Raw genomic sequence first — 27,688 nt, forward strand, 5'->3', positions numbered from 1 at the left:
ATGTCTCTCGGTAGTAAAAGCGTCAATTCTGGTTGACTGTACACAGTACGACTATAACGCTTCATCTCATAGTTGTGTGAGAATGATTTAGTTTATCCTAGAAACGGGAGAGGATGAAGTTTCGAATATACTCTGTCGGAAGAAAGTGCAGCAACAGCTCGTATTATACGGCGCTGTGACAACAAATGTCTTCTTCGAGCACACTTATTGATGTTAAACCGCAATATATAGGCACCTGGATACTTTTACGGACCGCCGCCGCCCCCCCCCCCCCCCCGCGCGACATTCAAACCGTTAGGATCTATTACCCACTTACTTTTGACAGATAATCACCGTATATATGCCTGAGCGACTTAAAACATGCCGCGTAAACGCGCATTTAAGATTGATAAATAATACAATACCCATTTCGTTACATTTTATTATACCAGTACTTGAAAAAGATACTGCCGTTAAGAATAAAATGTTTAAATTCCACATTGAAGATGTTAATTATGCCAGAAGTTCGTATTAAAGTGAGAAATATGGAAATGAAAAATATATCATGAAATGCAGAACGTATTCTATTGTTCATGAAGATTCGTGACATTTTCTTACTTAATTGATATTGATCAATTAATTTCGAACGATGATTTATGAAATTTATTAAGTTATTATTATCGCAGATTTTTAATATATGAAAATTTTTACTACGATTCAAATTATAAAAACTTGCATGGGCGATATAATCTTTAATTAAGGTCTCAATTCCTTTGTTTCCTATTCATCGCATTCACAAGGCGCACTACATCCAATTTTGCTACACTTACAATTAACTCGAGGATGTTATCCGTGGATGAGTAATAGCAAATATTGCAGGGCTCGCTTCTGCTCGTAATATGATGGGAGGGAAGTTCACGAAATAATTAAGTGCTCGAGTACTTAACGGTAATCTAATGTCACCTTAACGAGTGTAGGATCGATAGTCCGTAATGAAGAAGCCATCGTTACCGCAAACGTCTCCCATGATGTCCCGCGAAAATTGAGGAGGCGCGTTAACCGAAAATTAGGATATCAGGCTTGGGAAAACTTAATTGTCGCGAACGTCGCCGTCGAACCACCTAACAGTTGTTTTGCCTCTGTGCATCGAAATTGCAGTAAAGTAGTTTCCTCCATCTAGTTACGATGGCCCTATCAAGTTAATTGAAATTAGGTATCAGTACGGAATAAATTACGGTATAAATATGGAAGACAAAACTACTGGTAAGAGATGCATAATACACGTGCGTGTATAATTTCTCGTTCTCATACGAGAATCATTCATTTGAAACCGATGCCGAGCCGCGGCGTATAAAAGTGTAGAATATAAATGCAATCTCAACAAACTCGGTCGAAACTGCAAATTGAGTTTGTAGTATTGAAATTTCGTTGTATCAACAGCGTCCGGAAGCGTAATCAAATTTCGTTACGGCAAATATCCCGTTCGAACTATGCCCGATATAATGAAATTTTTAAGAATAAGTATGATTAAAGTATCCGAGGGCGAGACCATTAGTTTTAAAAAATTCATTCATCTGCCAATTATCGGTTTCCCAATTGACGTCATTAAATAGAACATATTCAGACTGCCGGAAAAGTTCTCTCCGGCTCGGATATGCGCAAGTTTTTCAGGACATCCTCCGAGTCCTTTCATAAATAATACGAGATGCACGCCTTCTCATTTTTGTCGATACGTCCGGCTCACTTCGTCCCGAAAATCGATCTGCATTCCTAATGGCCTCTTGACCCGCTGCGTCGCTACTCTCGATAGATCTTTGGAGTGATTGATATCATCTCTGGTAACGACTAGAACTGTGCCTGCTGAGCATACTAATTGGATTGGCAAATAGCGAACGAGACAAGGATAACGTATTCTCTCGATGAGACGTACATGAGTTTTCAAATCGATCGTGTGAAGGAGTCCAATAACATCTTCAAGATTCGTTTAGAACAGGATTCGCAGAATTTCTGCTGAATTTATCGCAGTGCAGAATATTTGTTGTGAGAGAATTTTATCTTATAATATTATTTTGCCGCAAAACGAGACGTTTAAAACATCGTTCACTTTTTTTTCTTTAGCAATTTGAAATATCCAACATAATTCTCGCTCAAATCAAAGCTGCTGCTCTCGAAAAGCGCGGGTAACAGATTCGAAAAATTAACTGCGCCGCGGTTGCTTTACGTTACTGCTTGGAAAAAATATTTGCACTCTCTATAAATTCTTTGCAGTTTGCCGTTCTGCTTAATCCCTCACCGTGACACAGTGAAATGTACCTCCTGGTACCCAGAGATTGTAAAATATCTAGAAAAATTTGCAACAGCGGCCGCTGTTTGCGACGCTGGCTAGCAAGTTCCCTATCCGTTGTGACGCTAAAAAATGGAAAAGAGAGTTGGAGTTGCGTACCGACTCGCGGGTAATAAAATATAATGGCAGTTTTATTGCGCTGGCGTCGTGTAGCGCACTTACGTCACTCGAATTCAACCATAGTAGCCGAGAGTTAAACTTGTTTTGTCTCGCGCGCGCCCTGCGGTTATCTCCCCGCGGTAAGACACTTTTTACCCCGATCCAACATTTCGCGTCGCCGTGAAATAGGTCACTCCAACTCGTACTGGATGAAATTTTTAGCACGCCCGTCGAACTCGGCCATAATTTCCCGTCCGGCGGCCATTCGGCGATATTGCGGCAGCTGGAGGTCGCCGAGACGCCCCGAATGGCCCGATATGTCTCCAATATTAATGACAAAATTGACTCTTACCTTCTTCTTCGCTTGCAATTATATATTTTCCCTGAAAAGGCGCAGTCTATCTCACTAAATTATAGATCCCTCGCGCGGCACAAAATACATCGGCTTTACGTATCGCATGCGGTACTTTCTCCCGGGAAAATCTTAAGACGCTACATCTCACGTTTGACATGGAAGCATTACTTGAATACCTCCTGTACGGACTGCGTAAGATTCATTTGTCGGTATCCTATAAAGCGATGAAACACACCGTACGAGAACCCGCACGCAAATACACGTCCTTTCGGGATAAAGAATCGCGGGATCGGGTAGTTTGCAGCCCGAGCCAGTAACAACGTTCATATTCTTCAGCGAGCTGGCTATTCTCGGCGCGCCATTGTCTTTCGGCAGCGGCTCCGCTCGCGGCGAGCGTGCCCATGAAAAACCCAGGCTCGTTAAAGGGGGAACTCGGAAAACTCGGGTCTGGCGAACAATTCGCGGGAGCTCTCGCGAAATTATGTTCGCGCAACCGACAACCACGTTTGCGGGGCGAAAAACCGAAGGAAGGAGGATGTGCGGCGCGCCGGTCGGTTAAATGAAAAATTGAGCTTCGCTCTCGAGTCCCGCAAGCACCATCCGTAAAGTCTCGAGGAGCTTTAGCACGGGTGAAGAGTTTCATCGCGTTTGGAATTCCTCACCAAGACGAAACCGTCTCTAAGTAATAACGCCGGTGGAATCACGAGTTTCCGCAGCCACCGCAAAATAATGGCGAGATAAATCGATCGCCATTCACGAAAGAAATTTCATTCGCATGTACCCGGTATTTCGACCATGACAAAGTACCGGTTGCGGTATTTCACGTGGGGGCGCCAATCAATCGCGACTGAACGCCGCATTCGTGCTCGCCTACGAATGTAAATACGACGAAATAATTGGCTTCGCTCCCCCTGTAAATTTCTCCGTTTCGGTTGGCCAGCTCGATCGGCCGAGGTTACGTCCACGAGTGGAGCGAGATCGTCTGATCAGGGTCTAATAAAGGTGGGAGCGTTTCTTTATTCATTCATCATCTTCAAATACGAGTCTGGAAAGCTCATTTTCTACTAACGAAAGTAATATCCATTGCAGAATAATTGATTGTAGAAAAATCGCTCGGGGCGGCGACTGTTGGGAAAATTTATATAGTGCCATCGATCTATTAACCCGTAGCGGGTGTAATCGTCGTTTATTAAAATACCGTCAAGCTCAATTTTGCGAAATGAAATAGTTGCAGATGACAGCGAGTGCAATAAGTCCGTGCTCGAAATACAAAAATGTAATGAGTAACGGATCGGCTCTACGTTCACGTCTAAGGAGCTTAAACGTCAAAAGCGAGCTCTATATTGACTGGTAATACCGTAATGGCGGAGTTAAGACTAGGAGCGAAATATTATTATCGAGTATCTGCTCCCAAGTTCACAAGTCGACGATCAAATCGATATCAATCATGATTTTTCGGGGCGTTTGATTTGATCACGATTACTCTCTAAAAGTCTATCAGTGGATTGTCACTGAAAGCAATGAATAGTCACCGATTTGCAGTTATAAATATACCACTGAAAAATGCAGTGGCTCACTGATAGATTTCGTAAGAAGATCCGCATAATACTTTATCGATATCTCGACGTATATAGTCGACATCTATTAGAAGATATCATGTCAGTGTCGACTAATTATAGATTATTTAGTTAATATCTGATAGATATCACATTCAAGTCTAGTCGATAAATGGAGTGTTGATTGGACTTCAATATGATATCAATGGAAATATGACTACCGTGGATATCAAAATATTTTCCAGATATCGCGATAAAATCTTCTAAATATTAACTTGATTATTAATTTACCTGTGATCTCAACTTGCGTTCAATATGACGTTCACCAGATTCTTCTCTCTAAGAGTCAGTCAGTGGATTATCAGTGAAAATAGTAAATAGTCACTGATTGATCTTTAAAGAGTTCATCGACCTGGTCTGACAAAGCTGACGAGGCAGTACGATATTTATCAATTCACCAGTTGCAACTGTAACTACAAGGATAAACGAGAGAAAAGGAAAAGCTTATTTTTCAGCGTTTTAATTAAGTAATATCCCATAGACGTCACAAATCCGTCGCTATGAGCGGGAGCGTCCTGTATAACTCTTTGTATTAAAACAAAAATTCTTATGACTGATTAAGCGGGATGCAAATACAGTAGGCCAGAGCAAACAAGCGAGTGGCACGCGATACACGAGCGGAGGAACGAGAGCGTGAAAGCGTAGCAGCGGTCAATCAACGTAGACCGGCGAAGATGCAGCGTCCGGACGACAGCGATCGCTCGCTCGCGGCGTTTAAAGCCCTCAACAATCCGATATCGCGTAATCCCGCGACTCGCGAGTTTCACCCGGCGGCGAGGTTCCCCGCGTACTTTCATATCTGGGCTCATATCGAGGGGATCTCGATAAAGCGCCGCGAGGCGCGACGCCGCAATCTCGCGCGTATCACCTCGGCGGGATTCGCTCGTCACGTCGGGTGACGACAGCGGGATTCATACTCGAGGATCACCCACGCCCCGCGAGTTATCGCCGGCCGGAGAACGATAATAAATGCGTGGATGACGCGAGGGCAAGGGCGGGCCAAGCATTCACCTCCTCCACCTCCGCCTTTTCTCCTTCTCCTTAGTCTCCTTGTTGGATTTATGAATACCGCCGGGTGTAAAGAGACCGTGCCCGCTTCCTGGTTGTAAAGGGAGATATATGCACCTTATGGGACACCGTACATTAAGCCGAGAACAGCTTTTGACGGTACACATATATACATACGTGATATCGCGCATGCGTGTGTTTGGTAGGGATACATTACGCGCATTTACGTAGCAACGAGTTCGGATGTACTTTGACAGGTCTTGATAGCGGTAACGCGAGGACGATACAGTTTGCTGTTGTGATAACACGTAATCGGGACCCCGTGGTCCCGACGATATCCGCGATAATAGAGGAAAGCCCTCTATTATGAGATAAGCTTCTAATATGAGGTAGCAGGTTTTCAACATAAAAATTTAATGACAAACTTTTATTCACAACGATTACACGATCTAACAATGAATTTTTCACTAAACAGATTTCACTCCAAGGGCAATAAACTCACGATGGGTTGCTATCTTTTTTTTTCCCAGAGTAGAAATCCCCAGTCTCGATTAAATAAAATTTTGGTCACGGTAAAGAAATCACTTCTTTGAAATTAAATAAAAGTTTAGTAGGGTCAAAATTCGAACAAGTTTGTTTCGTTTCAAACAGGCTTTTTTCTGAATGTCTTATTTAGGAAATATGGGGAACCCGTGTGTTCTTTTTTACAAGAAATCGAAACTTTAAGTTACCTGTGTAGAAAAGCCAGAAATAAGAGAAACAAGTGACGGAAATTATCCTCGTGTACAGAATATGGCGAGTATAAAGTTACGTAAAAAAAAAAAATGACGTTTATACTGGACGAGATGCGCACGAATATAAATGGCGATGGCACTAGACGCGGAGAGTAAAGTTTCTTGCGCTTCAGACGTTTTCCCAAGCTCTCTTTTCTCTGTAGCGTAATAATAGCAAGGGCGCGGGGACCGCGCACGTAGTTTATCAAACGTTAATTAAGTTCGTGACCGCAGGAATGCGGCATTGTCAATAATAATATCGTGGCCCTCTTATTTTTACGGCGGTGCGCGCGAGGTACGTTAATATCGTCTTATCACGCCGCGTGGTTTTTAATTAAAATTCGCAAGCCGGCTTCGCCGGGCGGACACATTTCGAATTCGCCAGACGGCCGGCTAATAAAATGCGCAATATGCACCGTGCGAGACAATCCTGTCCTTTGAGGAGAGTGACGAAAGTTAAAATAATTCCGCAGCGCCCCGGACAAGCGCGGCGATATCACGCTCGTATGAAATTTTCGAGAAAACGCTTATGGGATATTTGACGACAGCGACATTACAACGCCATTATCAGGCTGTCGTTGCTGCCCTGTTTTCCCGTTTAAATAACAGGCAGAAGTTTAATGAAGCGGGCAAATATGTGTGTAGTTCCATACGTAATTCGCATTTCGTCGCCTCTGGCGAAACTGCGCGGATATTTAATTAATCTCGTTTGCAATTAAGCGAGTCTCGCGTTATAATTCCGTTAAAAATCGGGGGTACGTCCGACTCTGCCGTTCCTCTCGGATAAATTTTTGCGCCGGCAAAATCTCCTGAAATATCACCGAAATATAACATACCCTCCCTGTTGAATTCGCTCTGACAGTGCGAAATTCTAGATCGTTTCAGGGGCCCGAAGTCAATTTTCCGCAACGAAAAGATCGTAATGCTGATTATTTATAGCCCACGCGAATCCACGTGCGTAATTTCATTTATTTCAACCGATTCGTTTCGTTACTTTTAACTTCCCCGGTAAACCGTGACTGGCACTTTTACGAGGGACAACGTTCGAAAAACCCGAACGCGGATTGTTAGCGTTGTCGCGAGAACATTTGTATGAGTGTCGGCCGGGCGCGTCGTAAAACTCGGAAAATTCTCGCCGAGGAGAGAGAGAGCCCGGACCTTTTGATATTCCACGTGATCGACTGCATATCCTCCGCATAGCGAGCGCAGGAGCGCGGATGGATTCCTCCGGGCGGGAGCGGGAACGCGGCTACCCGCGAGGCGATCGGAGCGAGATCGAACTTTGGCACTCTTCCTGAATGCCGATGAAACAGATGCAATTTCGTGCGCACGAGGAGCCAGCAGATTGGATATAAGGGTGGCGGCGTAGCTGCGGCAGAGATCGAAAGAAAAAAGAGAAGAAGACGCCCTAGTTCGCTAGGCGGTTCAACACCGCGCGCTCCGTTGTGTCGCGCGTATGATCCGAGACCCGAGTTTAGGCGACGAGCTCTCTAAAAGTCAATCAGTGGATTATCACTGAAAACAGTGAATAGTCACTGATTTGCAGTTATAAGTACATCACTGCGATTTTCACTGGTGTACTTATAATTGCAAATCAGTGACTATTCACTGTTTTCGATGATAATTCACTGATTGGTTTTTGGAGAGAGCAGTTTTAGTAACGCGATTGTTCTCGGTGTTGCGCAGGTACGTACGGGGAAAACAAGCACGGAAGCTGCTTTGCACACAAGCCCCGCGGATCCGAGGCGCGTCGCCGAGATTGGGTGGCACTCGCGGGCGAAGAACTTGCGAGCGCGCAAAGTTTCCGACGTTACCGCAACGTAGATACGCGGAGGCAGTCTTAAACTGAGTGTAAACTAGCGGCGGAACAATATCTCTTAATGCAGGGTTGCTCAAGTAATCTCTAGACGCCGCACGTGTTCCGCGATACGTGTGCAACGGTACTTGTTACGTTCATTTAGGCGCGTTTTTTGTTTAGCCAAATAGTCTACCCAGGTGCGCAGGTCGATGATCGAATCGACATCGAATCATGATTTTTCGGGCCGTTTGATTTGACGACGATCCGATTCTTCATCCCTGCCATCCCTGCGCGAAATTCTGGCCTCGGCATTTTCGTATTAGAATTTGTGTCTTAAAATATTACGAAGTACTCGTCGTTAAAATATTGTTCGCCAGTTTAGGTACACCTTGTATAATAGACATATTCAAGTCGATAAATTGAGATGTTGATTCGAGTTCAATACGATATCAATTGAAACGTGATTAGATCGTAGACATCTACAGAATATTTTCCAGATATCGCGATGAAATCTTGTAAATGTCAATTTGATTATCGACTTGCATATGATCTCAACTTGATTTCAATATGATATTCGCCAGAGTCTTCATCGACTTGTCAACCCGAGGGTATAGATACTTAAAATGTTATCTCGATTGTCCTTCTCAATATCTACACGACTTGCTCTCAAAGTGACTTGTGTCACTCCGCGTGTTCCCAGTGTCAATTGTCCGAAGATGTAATTAAATACTTCTATTTCCTTTCTATGTACCTGATTGTGTAACCTTTAAACTTCCTTCTCCCCTTGGCTCGATTTACTTAATCGAGAGTTCGATCTCTCGTACAATGTAAATTTTTCTCAGCGAACATCCCAACGTATATGTTTAATATAGTTTTACCTCCGCAGCTTGCGATCTAATCTTTCACGTTCTGAATAATTTGATATCACAAACTTTCCCCTGCAAACTTTAATTAACGCTAAGTAAGACTAGACTCTCGTCAAGTTTTGCTTTATACCGGCGAGAGATTCTAGCAGTTTCAAGAACAAATCGCGCCGGGAATAATTGCGGAACCGTATCCACATACGAACGAGTGACGGGAGCCATAGTCGTGCGCGAATGCATTCGCAGCCGTGATTAATGCCAATCAAGCGGCGATTTCGCGTTCTGAATTCGGGATCCGGTTAACGCCAGGAATCAATAGACCCGCAAACCGAACCGATTAAGGATGCACGGGCGAGTGGAACCGCAAATCTAGAAATGCAACGTGGGCGGTGGTGTTTCGGTCTGAATGCAGGATGACTAGAATTCCATAACTAGTTACATCGTTTTACATTCCTGCGCCCATACCGCAGTCCCTGCTGTCTTACTGCCAGCGCGTCATACATAAAACTCGCGCCGGGAACGATATGCAACGCCGTAATCGCGCTCTATCGATCAGGCATTCGCCGTCGCACACGTTTAGCGTAGGATCTTTTTAATATCCTCCATATTAAAATTTTTCTTCCACGCTTTACTCCTTTTAGCGGCAAGTGCGCGTGGATATTGATTTTCAAGTCTGCAACTTCTAATACCGCGGACGAGCCCAAACCGCTCGTTACAGTTTCACTATACACTCGCTTAGCTTCCCTTCGGCGTAACTGATTTATATTTAACGTCCAAAAATCTGAAAAACTCCCCCGCACCGTTCCGTAACTTTTTTTATGCGGTGAGAAATAATGGAAAATGACGGAGTGGATATACATATAAAGCTGCGTGATAATATTGACTCAGCCCAATTTTCCGACGAGACGACGCCTCGTCCGCGGGATTTTCGCCCGGAAATCGACCCGGAGTCACGGAAAAGCCATCGAGTCAGGCGTGCTACGAATCGAACGACCTACGGGCTCATCAAGAGCCCGCGGTGAGGGCACACGGTGTGCCTCGATGACTGGCAGTGTCCGACTCCGCTTCAATAAGATCCGAACCTCCATCGGAAGACACACCGTCAAAGTTTCTCCTTACCCGACAACGGATATGCATCGATCCCGCTGGTTCTATGAATAGCGTAAAATCCGAATTAAGAAACGGATCGAACGGAGCAGGAGAACGTGGCATCGCCCAGAGGACGACGCGTTTCTCCGAGTAAGCTAGAGGAAAGTTCCTTATTATAAGATAGCAGGTTCTCGACATCCAAATGCAATCACAAATCTTTTTTTTCGCAACGATTACGCGATCTAACAATGACATTTTGCACCAGATTTCGCTCCAAGGGCAATAAATTTATGGTAAAACCAACAGATGATGAGTAGTAATTTAGCAGAAACCCCGCTATTTTGTATTAGGAGCCTATCTCGTAATAGGGGACTTCTCTCTTTATAAAGTTCGTGAAAACGACGTGACCTATATGCCGGATAGGACTAAGGGCCTGAGCGGAATGGCTGTCTTGTGTTCTTCAGACAATGTTTTAGGTTTTAAATTTTTGTCTTGAAATAACTCATAATAACTGTTCTTGTGTCTTAAGACCCGAACACGCAAAAAAAAACTTAAACAGTAAAACTTAAGACCTAAGGGAAATGACGAATAGATGCGAGAACGTAAGCAGCCATTTTGAAACTTAAGCAATGCCGTAAATTCCGATTGGTGGAAATTCTTAAGTCTTACTGCTTAAGTTTCTCCGTGTTTTCAGCTTAAAGAATACAAGACGGCCATTCTGCTCAGGCCCTAAGGGATGATTGAGTCCCTTGAGTCTAAACGGAAATTGATTCCCCATTAAAATAAATATCGCTCCGTTAAGTCCGCGATCGGGCCTCGTATTGGCTGGAACGTTGTAATAAATGCCCCGACGCACGAGTGTCCTTTCCGCAACGAATTGTCTGAGCAATTGGAATCTTTCGGTTTCTACGGCGATTATCGATCGGAAACGAGGAGCGTGTTACGATGAACGTTCGAGAAATAGACGACAAAATTGTTAGTTCTGGTGTAGCAGCTTGTAGAGATAAGTGTGTCGCCACGAGATACGAGTGACCCGAATAATCCTATTATTATAGATGGTTAGCCGCGTAATCCTCTGCCCGATTATATTTTCAACTGAAATTTCACCGAAGGATCCGCCGAGAATAAACGCCGAGTGCCCTGAGCGTTAAGCTCTCGAGGTGCGCGCGGCCGCGCGCTTAAATTAGGGGCGCGTAGTCTTGACAAAGCTACGGTACAGTGTGCACAGAGGGTTTCCTTAATTTTCCCCTATCATCCCTTAACTGTGCACAGAGAGAGCGTCGTGCGAGTTTACAAGCGCCGACTGCGCTTCGTTGCTCGCTTTGACCACTTTATACTTGTAATACAGTCTACTTTAGCTTTGTTCTCTAATTTTCAAGAGAATTTCCAAGAACAGATAACGAATCCGGCCGCCTATTGTGCAAATCGTCCTACGCGAAAAGAAATGTTTTTCCGCAGCGGATTACCTCTATCGCGAAAACGGCAAGATATAAAAGTAACGGGGAATACACGGCGCGCAACACATTTTCGCCGTGGATCGTTTCTGGGCAATATTTTCACGCAAAAGATGTCCACCAAAAGAATTACATTCGACGCTTTTGCAACGCGAGGATCCAAAGAAATTGGCAATCGTGTTCGTCGACACGAACGGGAGTTATTTAATTCCTTCGTTTCCAAAGTTATCCGCGGAGACGCGAAGGTTGTACGAAAAACTTGGAAAACGTGATCGCGATAACTAAAATCGTTCGAGAACTCGATAACGCAAGAATGAAGGTGCTCACCATGATTATGCTGAGTCGCGCTCTTTCCCGGAAGGGGTCCCTCTCGAAGGTGTACGGTGTCACTCGGTTAGTTCGGGTCCTCTCGTCCTAGAGCACTCGCGGCAGCTTCCTCTCGCACATCGTCGTCCTTTCCTTCAACCCTGCCGCCTGCCCCCTTCCCCGGCTCTTATGCAAAGTGGCGAAAGCTCTAGGGATACCGCCTGGTCCTCTCGCGATTTCCTGGCAAACTGGCACTCGCACGGGATCCCGATCGAAGGGTCGACCCCGCGCGGTTCGGGAGAGCGAGGAGGTGTCTCTCGAAAGCTCCGCTTCACACGGAGCGCAGTGGAGAACTGAGCGAAGTGCCGGCCGGCCGAGCAGCCAGGCGGGCTTTTCCGAGAGCGGTTTAACCAATCGCGACTTCTCTCTCGCCCCCACGTATATCTTTCACGCGCGCTCTCTCTTCCTCTCTCTCTCCCGCGCGCGCGCTCCCTCCTTCGGCCTCGTCGCGACGCGGTAGACACGTTCGCCGGTCCTACGACGCCGGTCGCCTACCGCCGCAACCCCCACAGATGCACGATCTTCCTGCACCGGCGGATACGCGATCGCGCGTCTCGTCTCCCGATCGGGATCAGCGGGTGCGAGACGAAAATTGACGAGGATCCGCGATTCGAGATCTCAATTTTCAATCATTCCAACTCTCTAAAAATCCTTTCAGTGGATTGTCACTGAAAACAGTGAATAGTCACCGATTTAGAATTACAAGATATAGAGGAAGGTGCTCTGTTATGCGATAGAAGTCTAATATGAGACAGTAGGGGTTTGCGACCCTTGAGAAAATTTACTCTAAGTGAAATTGCAGTTTTCAGAAGTACTCATTCAAATCGAAGAGTTTACTTAGGAAATTTTAGAGTAATTTTGGACACTTAAAGTAATTTTTAGATAGCCAAGCCTGTCGAAGTTCCCGCTAGAGGGCCGCGAAGCACTTTCTCGTAAAAAGAAAACCGCACGCGATATTATAAGTTATGTCGCATACATTTCACAATTCTTAGTTTTTTAAATTCTTAAAGTAAGTTCTAAGTTTACTATAAATAACAGTTTAAAGTGTCCAAATGTACTCTTCATATATCTTACTTTTCTGAAGTAAGATTTTAAGGTTTTCTAAGGGATATTTTCCCAAGGGAGATGACAATCAATTCTCCACTAAACAGATTGATTTTTAGAGAGCAGAGAGGGACGTTGCCTCGTCATGCCAATTGTTGCGAAAAACTACATATATTTATAAACAATCTGCCGATAACATACACTGCTGTTATATTTTACGATCTCGATTGTACGTTTAATCCTCTCCTAAGCCGGCCTTAAATTCCGCACAAATGCAATTCCTAACTTTGGCGAGCGCTCCGCTGGAAGCTGTCTAAACTCGAAATCCGCGCAGTCGGAAGCGCGTAATATCGCCGCGGAAGTTGAGCCGCGATTGTCGTAAAATCACAAGAAGGATTTCTAGAACAAGCTGCCTTCGCTCTGGAAGGCGAAGTAGGTTAACCAATCGCGAATTTTCCGCTCGTTCGACGCGCCCTTCTTTTATCTCCCATTCGCCCTGCCGTGGTCGCGTTGCTCGTGGAACGAATCGAACGGTTTGTCGCGTCGCGTCTTCTGCCCGACGCGCGACCCGCGCGACCGGAAATTAAACGTGGAAACAGTATCGCGCGACGGACCTCAATTCGATAGATAATATTTTCGGTCGTGTCCGCGCAAAAGGACGGAAGTTTCCCCGTTTCCTCGGTCCGCGGGGAGGACCCGGGGGAAAAGAGGCGAGAATCGTCGACCGCACACACGCGGCGAAAATTCGTCCGGGCGCGTTTCAACGTAAGCGCGCACACGCGGCGCGGCCCGTAACCGTGGCGTCGCCTTTCTAAAAGAAATGTAAATCCTTTCAACAGCCAACGGTTTAGTCTGTTTACCTTTGGAATTCAGGCGCGCCGGAATTAGGACGGGGAACGTGGGAATACGCCGGTGGACATCGGCGCGACACACGTAAACGCCGGGCTGATTCAGCCCGCGCGATGCAGTTCTCGCCTGCCGCCAGTGAACGCGATGTAATTTAGAGAATGACCTTAGCCGCGTCTCTAGCGCGTGGCGAAGCGCCCGATTCCCCGAGCGAGAGAGAACGCGCCGAACGGGGGATATTCGCTTATCCCCGTCGCCATTGGTCGCGATACAACTTTACGAAGGATCATTCGGGCGAGTTTCCTTCCCGCGACGCGTTTTATCTCGGCGGCGGCGCGACGACGCGAAGAAAGTATGGTCTCCTTTGCCCTCGGCTCAAATTGGCCTCTCGTTCGCGATTGCGATTAACGATTCGCTTGACGTTAATCGCGATGCTCCGCAATGGCGGAGCGCAGGAAATCAATGAGTTTCGTGCGAAAGCGAGAGAACAAGCCGAATCTAGGTACAGGCTGAAAGGCGATATCACGGCGAAGTCGCTGTTTCGATATGAAAATTAAGTGGAGTTAAATATAGCGTCTCTTACTTATCGGCGCAATTACGTAGACTGCACAGAGTTGTCTTGCTCCATTTATCCCTAGTACACTACGTTGCGATACTCCGCATCGACTCGTCGTTGTTTACCTAAAACAGCAATTAGATGGTTTTCTATGAAACACATTTTAACATATCTGCATGTATATTATACATTAGTAAAGAAATCGCGCTGTCTTTATTGAAAAGCCGCCACGTTGATAAGCCGCTTATCTGAAAGTGCAATTTCGCAAACGTCACACATTTTAATGAGGCACGCTCGCGAATCTTACGTAGCACAGATACAGATTTTCACGAGATATTCAAAACTAGAGATTTACGTCACGCCAAAAGATTATCCAGTCTCTCCTCCTTCCCTTCTCTCTCCCTCTGTCTTCCCCTGTCTCTCCCTGTCTCACTCTCTCTCTCTCTTTCTCTCTTTTTCAAGATTTGCTTCTATTTTAAAGATTTTTCTATTGCCCAACACACTCGTACGAGATTCCAGTTTGTCGGGAAAATTTTCTCGTTTTATAACGTCGCGATATACAGAACCTCCCGCGGGGAGAAGCCAAACGCTCCGCACCCAGCTGAACCAACTACCGTCGTGAAACGTTAAACGACAAGTGCCTGTCGCGCGCGAGCAACGAGGTTTTTCACGCGAGAAAATCCGGGAGACGTCTTTCAATAACGGCCGGGAATTCGCCCCCGTATCGGACACGACTTCGCCTAGCAGGGATTCGCCCGTGGAAACGTGCCGCGTCGTCGTGGATTCGTACCGCGTCGTCCATCGTGCTAAGATCGAAGGGGGAGGGGAAAAAAAAGAGGACGGAGAGAGAAAAACAAAGCTCTCGGACCGCCGCGCGCGCGTCTACGTGCGAGCCTGTGTCGGGCGAAACGTGATCGAGGGCTCACTTTCGAAGCCGGTGTCTGCAAGCCAGTCTCTCTCCTAACGATCGGGCCCGTGTGCTTTTACGACGCTCGCTTTTACGTGCCGTTCTCAACGGCAGGCGGCTATCCGCATTTGGCCTCCTATTCGATTACATCTGCCAGCGTTACTTTTTAACGTTAGCAGAGAGGATTATCCGTATCCCAAGAAAGAATTTCTTGAAGGGGCACGTGACGTCTGATCGATGATAAAATCGATCGCCGAAAGGTGCGCGGCACGGATCTAAATGACGAATAGAGGAAAGTCGTTTACGCACGACGCGAATACTCCGTTCGCGTTTACCCGCAGTCTCCATTTCCGCGGGTAGATCCGACCGAGGAATATCGGAGTATAGGTGCTCGAGCACGGACGGTGCGCGAGTGAATACGCGCGCGCGCTCTCCGAAAATGTCAAACATCATTCCACGTTGGGAGCTGCGGGAGTAGCATGCTATCGCGGGACTTTAACGCGAGGGCGGTAATTGTTGCGAACTCGATATCTTGCTTGCCAGAGGCTCGATAACCGAGCTATGTTAGCAACTCCGCAACACACTCCCCGGCTTACACCAGCAATTAATTTGTTCTGTATGAAAAGCAGAATCTATTAAACTGGTACAAGCTTTAACGCACGCAGACTGTTGTGGCTCACATTCGCCCCGCGTCTCCGTTTCTTTTTACGTTAGGCAAACTTGCAGTATGCGAATTGTGGTGTGCAATTAGAGGGGACTGATTGAGCGTCAGTTCTACCGTTCAATTTACATGAGGCTACTTTGACGAAACTTTCTCTCTTTTTATAACCTCACATTGAAAAAAATGATTAGACTTCGATAACTGTTGCGAATTTTGTAAAATGGTACATGACTTTTCTTCTTAGTCTGACCCAATCTACCACCATTTTTCGTATAGGAGTCCTCTTGTATCAGACATCCTGTATACAGGGTATTCCAGGAGGAAGGGTCAATATTCTGAGAGGTGATAGTATCGGTCAGTTTAAGCAAAAATGTTCATACGAATATACACGTATGTCCCGTTCCCCACTGTTTCCGAGATAGAGCTACTTGAAGGTACAGTTGCAAAATTACTGACAAGAAAGAAAGACTACGTACTAGTTCTAATATTTATTGTTCGCGATTCGGAATTCTGCGTGTAGGAAAGCGCCGACGGTGTTCTTCAGCAGCAGCAGTAGCACTAGCATCACAGAAACCGTAAACATACAGCACATCTGCATATTCGACATTTGTGAATATGCGAGGCATTTTGAACATTTCTACAATGTTATCAGCACAACAGTCAACACACGTATGAGAGTAAATTCCCGCAGACGTTTATGAGGTTGGATGAAGGGTGAAGTACACCCTTCAGGTAGAGGTACAGAAATAAAGTAAATACACGAGACATTCAAGTGGCTCTAGCTCGGAAACAGTGGGGAATGGGACATACATTCATACCAACATTTTTGCTCAAAATGACCGATACTATCACCTCCCAGAATATTGACCTTTCCTCCTGGAACACTCTGTATAAACACAACAATACCATAAACGCAACTGTAAATAGCAGCTAATCGATATGCATCAATGTTAAGTCTACTCTACAATGTGTTTTTCGCAACGAGAAACGTTCCATTTTATACAGGCGAATCGATCCGCTTAAAAATTTGTCGATAACGCACGCTTGTGCAATGTATAATATACAGCTTATCAGCTCGCACCAATTTTTTTAAACGTGTTTATTGGCTATAAAATAAAATGTTTCTAGACGCAAAGAGCACACTGTAGATCGGGCTTTAACGCGAACGTTCGCAGTAATAAGTGTAAATTGATAGATATTTATCTATTAATCTCTATCCATCGTCAGACGCACGGCGAGATCAGGTCTCGTCGATCTCGCGAGAATTTGTACCGCGAAGCTGGAAATGCACGGAGCAATTAAGAATAGGAAATATGAGCTATGCGGACGTAGATGATGATTAACGACGTATCGGCCGTGTATCGCGCTCACGCTACACGTCTGTCCGCTTTCTAAGTCATCGTTATGAATACTGATCTCGGAGCATCGTCCGCCAGAAGAATAGCGGAGATTCGCGATACCCGTATATATGAATGTAGAATGTATCGGTGACCGGAAATGGATACGCGGCTCATACAAGCCGTACCGATATGGCGCGCACGGATTTTACTTTCGTACGTACCCACCGTGTTGCGGCGAGCGGAAACGAGATTATGGGCGAAACCCCCGGCAAGAATCACGTTTACGGGCCTTTATCCATTAGGCAAATTCAGCCGTAATGGGAGTTAATAAATTGCTATTTATCTAGAGCCACGGGGCAAGTTTTCCCCACGGGCGAGGGACACACGGGCGTATCCGCGTATTTATCTATCCATTTAATTTACCGCCGTTTCGAGAGCGAAAAAAACGGACGTTTTTAACGCCGATATTCTATTAAGATAGGCGATCATTTTACATGCGTTTATCCGGGTGGCGAGGTACCGGTTTGCCGCTGTGGAACGTGAGGTGCATGCATAATTGACACGAGGTTTATTACGGCGAAACGTAAACCACGTGAGAAACGGCAAGGTCCGGAAAACGAGCGAAACGTATTTCGTTCGCCTCCAGTCGCGACGAAGATGAAATATCGCGCGCACGTTTTCTTCATTCTCAGATACAATATCTCGTTTCGCCCGCCCCCGTTCCCCGTCTAAGAAAACATGCCTCGTGAATTCGGTCCGGGAATTATCGCGGCGAGCGCGAAGGTAATCCGCCCCGTTTTTCCCCGGTGTGCTTTCGACGCGTGACACTGATCGACTAATGGACCAGAAATGATCGAGCATTCGATCTATATTCCGTCGTGCCCGAAACTTCGCTTTCGAACACATGATCTTCCTTAATACGCGAGTCACGCTTAGCGAAATCTCTCAAAGTATCGTCGATTTATTTTGCAAAGAGTAATTCGTATTCCTCGCAACATCCTTCTCCACTCCCGTGAAATCGAAATAGTGATGCTGCTCGCCGTACGACGCAAATCGATCTTTAACCCTCTCCACGGTCAATCCTCGTGTATGTACAACTCGTCCATCATCTCGTATAAATTTTCATTATATCGTTGGACGAAATTGTGCGGGGAGTAAGCCACGATAATAGTATGTTTCTCTACTTATTGGTTTTTATTTTTAATAAAATATTCTACTTGGATTTAAAATGCGAGCGAGCGAGAGAGAGAGAGAGAGAGAGAGAGAGAGAGAGAGAGAGAGAGAGAGAGAGAGAGAGAGAAATATAAAAGTCTGCTATCTTGCTATACATAAAAAGTTGGAAAATCACTCACTACTTCAAGTTGAAAACCGTTAAACACTAGCCTCGGTTGTGCAACATTACTTAAAAATCAAAAGATACATAAAAGGTAACACGGCGCGATCTAATTTAATATTAAAAGAATGACAACGACACTTTATACCTAATATTCTTCATCCGACGTGCGAGTAAAAGACCTAAAGTAAACGATTGGACGAGTTCAACTAATATGATAAATTTAAATTAAACATTTTCATAATATAATTTTTAGCTGCGTTCACATAAATGCCAGAGTTGGACATTCCTGAATATCTTTAGAATTAGCGCCGTTTAAAGTGGACACAGGTTCAGCGGAGAATATTCATTCGTCGTACAAAGGATGACTATCGATTTGCGCCGGACATGCCGGCCGTATTGGCACCAACTCCTGCCGGAGGAGACGCGTGCAAGAGGGCGACGTAATGAACAAAACCGGTTTTCGATTTTACAGGTGGGCGATCCGATACGTCGCCGCAGCTCGCGCGACGGAAATCTAAAACACTTGCCCAGACATTCCTTCGTACGTAAAGTAGGTCATACCGGAAGAAACGAAAGTACGAAAGCGATTTCCGCATTAATCGCCAGCTGATCAGCGTTGCGTGAAATCTGCGGTCGCGTTAGCGCGGAGCATTCGCGATACAACTCGATCTACATAATTTTGAGCGACGAACGCGGAATAATCGGCAAAGATTGGCACACGCGCTAATTTATACGCCATCGAGTCGTCTGTCGCTTAGTGACGAACGTAACAGAGCTATTTTATTTTAAAACAATTGTCCCCCGACCTATTTTCGAATGTAACTTCTCTCTGTACGCGCGACGTGAAAAATAACAAACAGAAAATCAATAGTTTGCAGCAGATTTATAAACTCAGTTACATGCGTCGCGCACGGTGACTTAACGATTGCCAAGCAGGCGATTTTCAGCTCTGACGTGGCTACAAATTATCGTCTGTAAGATAGACGTTACAAAACTTGGGAAGAGGGAGAGAAAGAGAGAGGAGACTTTATTAGCTCTTTCGGCTCTCATCAATAGCTCTTAAAATCGTCGACCACACCTCCGTTAGATTCTTCAACTCGTCCGCTGCACTTTCACCGGTCATTTATTTTTCAAAAACGTATGTCGCCGGCATACTTTTAACGCTCATTGATCCGATGACAATAGAAACGGCATAGAAATCCGTAAAATTACTGCGAAATGTCGGCTGCGAAACTCGTAATTCATCGACAGGAACGACTGAATTCTATACGTAATCTACCGTTGTGTAATAAATGCAAGAGTTCATTTTTAGAAACGTTAAATTTGCCAAGATTTATGTGCTTCATTATTCGGAACGTTACTGATACACTTGCATATTTATAGCATTCTTTGATTAATTTGGATTCAATATTCTCCGACAATTAGCGACAATTCGAATAAATGTCATTTCTTCGTAGTTCTGTCGCTTTCAATATTTCAACATATTTGTACATTCTAAGAATAACTAAGTCCGTTGTCGATACAAAAAATTATTCAAAATTGAATGAAAAAAAAACAAGTTTTGCTATTTGTTTTCTTTTCTAACGTGTAATTCGTAAAGAGAAGTCTCCATTTTCAATCGCAATTGCAAAAATTATTGACGTCCGGATATTTTCCGCAGCGAATAAAATAAACTCAAAATAATATACTACAAAATAATAAAAATACAGCAGCAAATCTAAATAATGGCTGCAAGGTTTATTCAGTAACGTACCGCGTGTACGGAAGATATATATGTATACGTATCGCTGACAATCCCGCACAATATAGCATATACGTGCAAAACGGGAGCGCTCCGTAAGATAATCGATTAGCCAATTCCCGCGGCTCCACTTAGGTTAATTAATTCCGCTCGTCATTTAAATACGCCGTATCCATCGCTCATAAATAGCTTGACTCCGTGATCAATCCTCTCGTCAAGCGTATCCGCAAATGTAATTTCGTAATCGGCAAATAAAATAGGTGTAACGGTTAATCGGGAGTTGGCTAATTTCCCGAGGCGAAAGTCACATAAGTCATCATTAAAAACCGCGTATGCTCAATTTCTTTGTTGCTTTCCGTTTTTGAATACTCTGCATCATTTTCTCAATGCTCCAAATTATAATCAGCTCACGAGTTGCGGCCAGACGTGTCATCAACGTGCTCCAAAGTCATATTTCTTCAAAAAACAGCTCTTGGTGCACTGACCTTTTTAATGTATTTAAATGCTGCAAGTATATTACGCTTATCTTTCGAGCATTTGTATAACACAGATTGTCGCCCCGGGAGCTTTAGCGCTTTTATCCGAGGCGAAAATCTAACAGTAAGTCATATAAGTCATCATTAAATACGACGTATGCTCAATTTCTTTGTTTTTCATTTTCGAATGTTCTGCGTCGTATTCTCAATGTTTCAAATTATAATCAGCTCATGAGTTGCGGCCAGGTGTGTCATCAACATGCTCCACAATCTATTATATTTCTTAAAAAAGCAACTCTTGGAGCACTGGCCTCTTTAATATATTTAAATGCTACAAGTGAAGTCCCTTTTATGAGACAGGCTCCTAATATGACAGCGGGGATTTCTGTTAAATTAATAGGCATCGACGGTTAATTCCACTATCAGATTTTCAGGTTACCATCTTGGCCCGTCCGTGAACGTTAGACGCGGCGCGACGTATCGTAAAACCGTATTAATTCGTCGGCTTTTCGCCGATCGATCGACGGGCGCCGGGAAAATGCGCGAGAGACGAGATCGTTGCGCTGCGGAAAGTGCGCGCGCGATAAATCTGACGTAAAGCCGCGCGAGACGTGGCTTTATCGCGCTACTAAAAACCCCGACGAGACCACCCTTCTCTCGACGCAGCCTTTATGTTTAATGAAATTGCGAATTGCACGTGGCGAGCGCACTGTGCGCTCGGCGTTAAATCGCGGAATTCGCGACTCGTTCTCGCGGATCTGCCTCATTAGCGCGACTTAATCTTCAATCTTTAATCTGCACTTCGCATTTAATTTTGTGTTAACTCGCACCTCGCTACGACACGTGTATAGCGCTTCGTTTTGCGACGGGGTGAAAATTAGTCGCGTCTAACAAATTATTTTAAGCAACGTACAGGCGATACGCGACTAAGAATAGATTAAATGTAAAATGTAATTTCGAGATTCTGTAATGGAGTAAAAACATGATACCGAGCGTGCGGATGCCTCCAAGCGGAACGCGATAGCCGACACGTACACGTGACGGATAGAACAATGCCGCAATACAATTTGCTGGAACATATGCAAACAAAAGACAGTCAATTGCATATGTAGCGGCCGGAGGAGAACTTTATTAACGTCGGACCATACGTGATACGGTATCGCTCGTGGTTTGCACAACGAACTGCCGTATTCAATTACGGAGAGCGGCATCGCCACAGGTCGACGTGCTCGGCACGTGTCCGATCGGCGCACCTCGCAGGAAACGCGTGAAACGAAATGCCCGACGTATATATCTCTTGCGTAGATCATTTATTGAAATACACGTCTCACAAGTGGGTTTCTCGGAGACTGTTTTATACATCGCCGAAAATAAATTATTATCCATGACACCGCGGGAGAACAAATACGCCGAACAATTACACCTATGTATCTTCATCTAACATTCATCTTCGCGGTCTCGAGGAGCAGAGATTCCTGAGCGTAGTATATGTACAAGTCTAGAGAAGATGTTGAAAGGAAGTGACATTTGAAAATAGTATCCTCGCCACATACATATGTATATACACATACACTATGATCGACGAATCTTCCATAGTTGTGTTTTCTCTTTTTGTTGTGTAATCACTGTTGCTAATCATGGAATTATTTAAATGCGCCGTACAAGTGGCTGCCAAATCCACCGTTGTATCTCACTGAAGTGATTATTAAAATAAATTCGGATGTAACGCGTACACTCTCTGGTTAACACCAATAATTTCTTCAATCTTTTCAAATAACTTGTATATAATATAATAAACATTAACTGAACAGTAGGCCCTAACATTATTCTTTTATATCACATCTGCATGGCGGATTGATATACGTACACGTGATAACTCTAGTCGGATAAAATGTCACGATGCTTGAAATCAAATTATGTAAAATCGTAATTGCCCTTGCAGTTAAAAATGTTGTAAAGCGCGCAACGCAATTAGACAACAAGCGAATTGATAGTAGTCGAAATTTTGACTTCCTTTTGCGATGAAAATTACACATATTATATACACATTGTCGGTCGCAGCGCAAATTGCAATAGCAAATTTGAATGATCGCATTTGTGAGAATTGACAGGAAGAGGTATTCCAATGTTGTAAATTAATTTCCAATCCCTAAAAAAATTACGTAAAGTAAGTACAACGTACCCTGATTGCAATATTCCTAAAAAGACTGATCTACAACCCTAGTAGCACAGTACATTGGCTCAACATTGGCCCAGTATAACCAGATATTGGATCAATTTTAACAATTGTTTGGTCAATGCATTGTGCTACTAAAGAATATGCTCCTTGCATCTAGAAACATTCTATTTTATATAAGTAAATCAAAGCGCTTAGAGAATTTGTCGACAGCGTACTATTGTACAATGTATAATGTACGATTTATCAACTAGCATAAATTTTTTTAAATGTATTTATTGGCTACAAAATAGAATGTTTCCAGACGCGAAAAGCACGGTGTAGATTAGGCTTTGTCACTTAAAAAGATACAAGTTGGAAATTAAGTTGGAATAATTTGTGCGTTATTCCAGCACTCGTCTTGCTGACATAAAATCTAAAATAAAAGTTTGCTTCGAAAGTGAGACAAATAAATCCTAAACCGAAGACATTGCGACAGAATGAATCGAACCGGCAATAAGCTGCATCAAAGGAATAATAAATAATAAATTATCAAAACAACCTATAATAAATTATATCAGGACGGCTTGGTCCCCAAATATGGACCCTATTTCACTGACGAAATTGGTTTAAATGCATTTAAATACGTAGTCTGCGGAAAAGACGTTTCGGATCTTTATCTCGGATCTAATTCTCCATGATGGAACGAAATCGATCTTTGTGCCAAATCTTTATGCCGAACGACACACTTTGATATATTACAAGGTAGATGCCTCTCTGTCGGGAATATTGGTCAACTCGTTCTTCCAATAATAAAAAGGTGGCCCGGCGGTAAAGCAATACTTCTTTTCAAGAGGAGTGTCATTCTCGACGTAATACAAAAGATACATATTGCACATTTCATCCTCCTTCGTCAGACCTACTGTCGTAACCCTATCGCGCGTACTCTTCATCGTGCAACGGGAAGCTAGTATATCGCCGTAAGTAATCGGAACGCTGTGCGTAATAGGATAAAACATCTGGGGTTTCTGTGGATCTTTCTTGCCGAGCTCGATCCACTCATTATTCGGCTTCACCACGTAGACGGATACGACTTTCCCGAGCTCGTGCGTGTGCACTCGAAACGCAAACGGATAAATAGTCTTATGCTCTGTTATGGAACAGACCGACTCCATATGCGCCGTTTCTCTAGGCAGAATAGATCCGGCCGTCCCTAACAAAATAACACCGGCCTGCCTCTTCTGTGGTTGCGTCGTATAATGCAGAAATACGCCTGTGTCGTCCGTACTGCCGTCTAGGAAGTGGTCAACTACCGCGTAATGTACCTGCAGTACGAGATACTGTATGGAAGAATCGCCGCCTACTTTAAAGCCCACGTCCATCGGCAGATTTAGGCTAGGGGCGTCCCTTGCCCATGCATAGATAACCTGTATAAATACATCAACTAGTTTTCTTCTTGTTCAAGGGTTTACTTCAAAGAAATTTACGAGGTATGCTTCTTGCTAATATTCATTACTTGCATGCCATCCTGGCAAACGGGCGCGCGATCTTTGCCTTTTCCGCCGCTTGTCATCTCGCTGCAGTCCCAAACAGGCTTTGAACTGCCCGGCGTGGTGCAACCGTAGATGAGCACATGGTGAGACGTTTTCATCGTTGCATTCGGCTCGAAGCCAACAATGTAATAATCCCTTGCAGAGTCTACCCTAACTGGCGTGCATAGGTATAATTCGGGCTGTAAACAAAATGTTAGAGACATTATCCTTATTCCATAAAAATTGCCTTCAGTAAAATAGTGAATTTGGTTGCTTGCACTTGGGTGTTTGTTCACAGTGAGTTCTTATTAGTTTGTCTTATCTTCGTTGCTTAGTTGCTTATGTCGCTTTAAAACTAATACCATAATACTCTGTGAACGCACCTCTAAGGTCGCCTCAAATACACGTTCGAAAACTATCTAGCTAAAAACACGTGATCGTACGGATGCTACGTAGAGCATTCTACTGGCTAAAAAGTCAAGAGGTCACTTCAAGAAGTGTTTAAGACGAGTCTTAACTATAATAACTGACAGTAAATAAACCTTAGTTTCTCGGTGCTCACTAGTGCGAACAACCAAATTCGTTATAAGAGCTTATTTATCATAGCATTCTCGCGACTGTCAAAGCTGGTTTAGCCAAGTAATCGTTAACTCATGTCGGAAATGATAAAAACTGTCCATTTAGATAACAATTCTAGCGCGCAAATTTTGTTCGTCTTATGCATGCAAACTTGTATGAGATTTGCCTAAGTTTTGCTCGTAAAGGCCATTCTACAATTGCGTAAACGTGGTTGTTATCGGTTGTACAGTGTTGTAAAACACAGTTTTAAATTAGCATTTCCGATTGTAAAGCCTGTTGTGAAAGATGGCTGAGCTTCATCTTTCACGACTACAACGATGTAGGACATAAAAGCTAACCAATCATTCACTTCAATTACGACGTATCTCATTCTATTGTATATTATTTTGATGTACAACACTACTTCTACTCCTACAACCCTACAACTACGTTTACGCAATTGTAGAATGGCCTTAAGATACGTTTAGTCTGTGCTTTTGCACGCAAGTGGTTAGCTCATGTATTAATGTATACTTTTGCGCACAAATATCTGACAACTCACGTACAAAACTGGCTCAACAAAATAAGCAAAATCCTATCCTAGTGCGTCGCCAAAATGCTAGATGTTTACGCACAAAATGTTTCCTAGGCAATCACCGTTAAAAGTGAGGGGAATAGTTGACTGTAACGGATTAATTTTTACCGATTCCGGCATAAGTTAACGGTTACGGCCTTTGCATCAACCAGCCTTAACTATAATACATAAATCGACATAAGAACTAGATTAAAAATGATACAAAGTACGAAAATATGTTTGCAAGAAAACTGTCGACCGTCTGACTTTTCACACGTTGCAGCCGTAATGTGTTATCACAATTAGATCTCATAACGTCGTATGTCGTACGTGCGTCATTTAAAAGATAAGTCCCACTTACCGTGGTCGGTCTCACGTTTGGCATCAACAGCGAGTACCGCTTGACGTCGTAACAGCACGTCAGCTTAAAAAGGAAAGTCGCGAACGCAAAGTAACACGCGAACGTGTGCTTTCTCCACATTTTCGGCGCTAATATTTTCCACGCGTCAGCCCTTATCAACGGCCACGACAGGAGTCCACCTGTCAAACGCTACAGGTCGGTCGATACGCGGCACCTAGACCAACCTCAAACCAAGCCGAATGACGCAAATAGCGAGGGGATATTTTTAGAAACCGTGACATTTTGGTGTCGGTGGCGACATCTCGCGAAAAGCGCATATACGTCTCTTACCGTTTTCACTCGGCTGATTCCAGCGCTTTACGCCAATTTCCATTTTTAAATAATATTAAAACTAATTATATAATTTATAAAAATTATTTTCGATTAATTGTGTTATTTAGTAGGACCGGTAATTTCCTTCAAAGGTTACGACATTCGTACTTCGAAACTTTGAATTACTTCGAAGCTTCGAAAAATTTATTCGTGTGAGTAGCGAATTTATTCAAAGAATACTAAAAATATTGTAAATAAAAAGTATTAACAACGAAAGAATGTGAATCGCCAGTAGTTGATTAACGATAAAAAGAATTGTTAGACGACTTTAGGCTGGCAGATGGTTTCTCTATTTACATCCAGTGTTACGATCATACCGGTTGTGGTTCTGTTCAAGGAATTCAACAATCTACAAGTTTAATTACAGGACATTGCAACTCAAAAGTATGTTGACCACAAAACGAAATCAACGCAAGTCAATACAGAATAAAATTCTTTTCGAAAAATTACAATATTATGTCATTGATATTAAACTAAAAGTGGATGTTTTATTGCATAAAAATTTAATTCTAATAAAAAAAAGGAGATATTAGTTTATTTATAACTAGAACAATGCAAAGTTTAATATGATCAGAGTGCAAGCGTATTGATTGTCCGATATAAACGGAGCAATCCCGTATGTACAAAAGAATGTTTAAATAATTTTTTAGAGAGTATCCAGAACAGTGTGTGCTACAAATTTTATTGGCAAAAAGAGTACAAGTTTGATACAAAACCTGACACATTTAATTATACCAAAATGCTAGTAGAAATAAAGCATGTCAATAAAATATGACGATTAATAATAAAAAATTTACTTTGTAATATACTTGCTATACAGTCAAACATAACTGTATTCTTATCAAAATTTTTAGGAATTATTCCTATAATTTAAATTTCAGTATTTTACTTTTTATACCATTGTCCTACGTCAGTTTCATGATAAGAGCATACATATTCAACATAGACATAACAGCTGCAGGACGCGAAACGAAGAAGATTGGTTTTTTACTCGTGTCGCTACATCGATTTTTTGCCGAGATATAGCGTTTTAAAAATCCGGCGGGCGCGCACCATTCCTGGAAGAAGCCCGCGCGAGTTTTACGGAAGTAGTACGCGAGCATACTACGTCCCCAAAAAACTGGCATAAAAACATTCGAGGCGCAGGTGTTCAGTGGTAAACAACACCGTCCGAGACGCCGCATATACGCATCGTCTGCTGCTGCCATCTCTGGATTATGATCGCGAGTCGATATAATCGTCAATATCTTCGCACAGAAAAATCGTAGCAAGATGATCCTGGTCTCGTTGGAACGCTAAAATTTCAGTGCTTTCACAATCGCTTTTTGACCAAGATTCAGCGTATTTTAAGATTAAGCGTGAGAAATTGACAGGTGCAGGAAAATAAAAATTTCGCAGTTCGGACACGATTGCCTATTCCCAGGCACGAAATCTAACGATGTCTCGCAATTCTTGATTCGCTACAATCATTACTAGCGACGATCC

The 27,688-nt window shown here is 43.7% G+C and overlaps 2 protein-coding genes across 2 annotated transcripts in view; both read right to left on the bottom strand.

Annotated features, from left to right (window-relative positions):
- Positions 1-12,201, bottom strand: part of LOC105559344 (putative GPI-anchored protein PB15E9.01c) — a 42,630-nt gene extending 30,429 nt beyond the window's left edge. Inside the window, exon 1 of the mRNA XM_012007559.1 lies at positions 11,706-12,201. Within this exon, the coding sequence (XP_011862949.1) occupies positions 11,706-11,708 (3 nt within the window). The 5' untranslated portion in view covers positions 11,709-12,201. The remainder of the gene's footprint in view (positions 1-11,705) is intronic.
- Positions 12,202-21,940: 9,739 nt separating this feature from the next.
- Positions 21,941-26,071, bottom strand: LOC105559346 (peptidylglycine alpha-hydroxylating monooxygenase). Its single transcript, XM_012007560.1, has 3 exons — positions 25,832-26,071; positions 24,323-24,538; positions 21,941-24,233 (listed from the first exon to the last, which is right to left on the bottom strand). Exons 1-3 carry the CDS (start codon positions 25,949-25,951, stop codon positions 23,565-23,567), a joined length of 1,005 nt encoding a protein of 334 aa, XP_011862950.1. The 5' UTR covers positions 25,952-26,071; the 3' UTR covers positions 21,941-23,564.
- Positions 26,072-27,688: the final 1,617 nt, after the last annotated feature.

This window comes from Vollenhovia emeryi, unplaced genomic scaffold (genome assembly GCF_000949405.1).
Source record: "Vollenhovia emeryi isolate VEMERY1.0 unplaced genomic scaffold, V.emery_V1.0 DF939280.1, whole genome shotgun sequence".
Taxonomy (NCBI): Eukaryota; Metazoa; Arthropoda; class Insecta; order Hymenoptera; family Formicidae; genus Vollenhovia; species Vollenhovia emeryi.

Coding starts and splice junctions, on each gene's coding strand:
- LOC105559346 (XM_012007560.1), bottom strand. CDS start 25,951: ATGTGGAGAAAGCACACGTTCGCGTGTTACTTTGCGTTCGCGACTTTC. Junction 24,539..25,831: donor CAAACGTGAGACCGACCACG/GTAAGTGGGACT, acceptor TTTTGTTTACAG/CCCGAATTATACCTATGCAC. Junction 24,234..24,322: donor TTTGCCAGGATGGCATGCAA/GTAATGAATATT, acceptor GTATTTATACAG/GTTATCTATGCATGGGCAAG.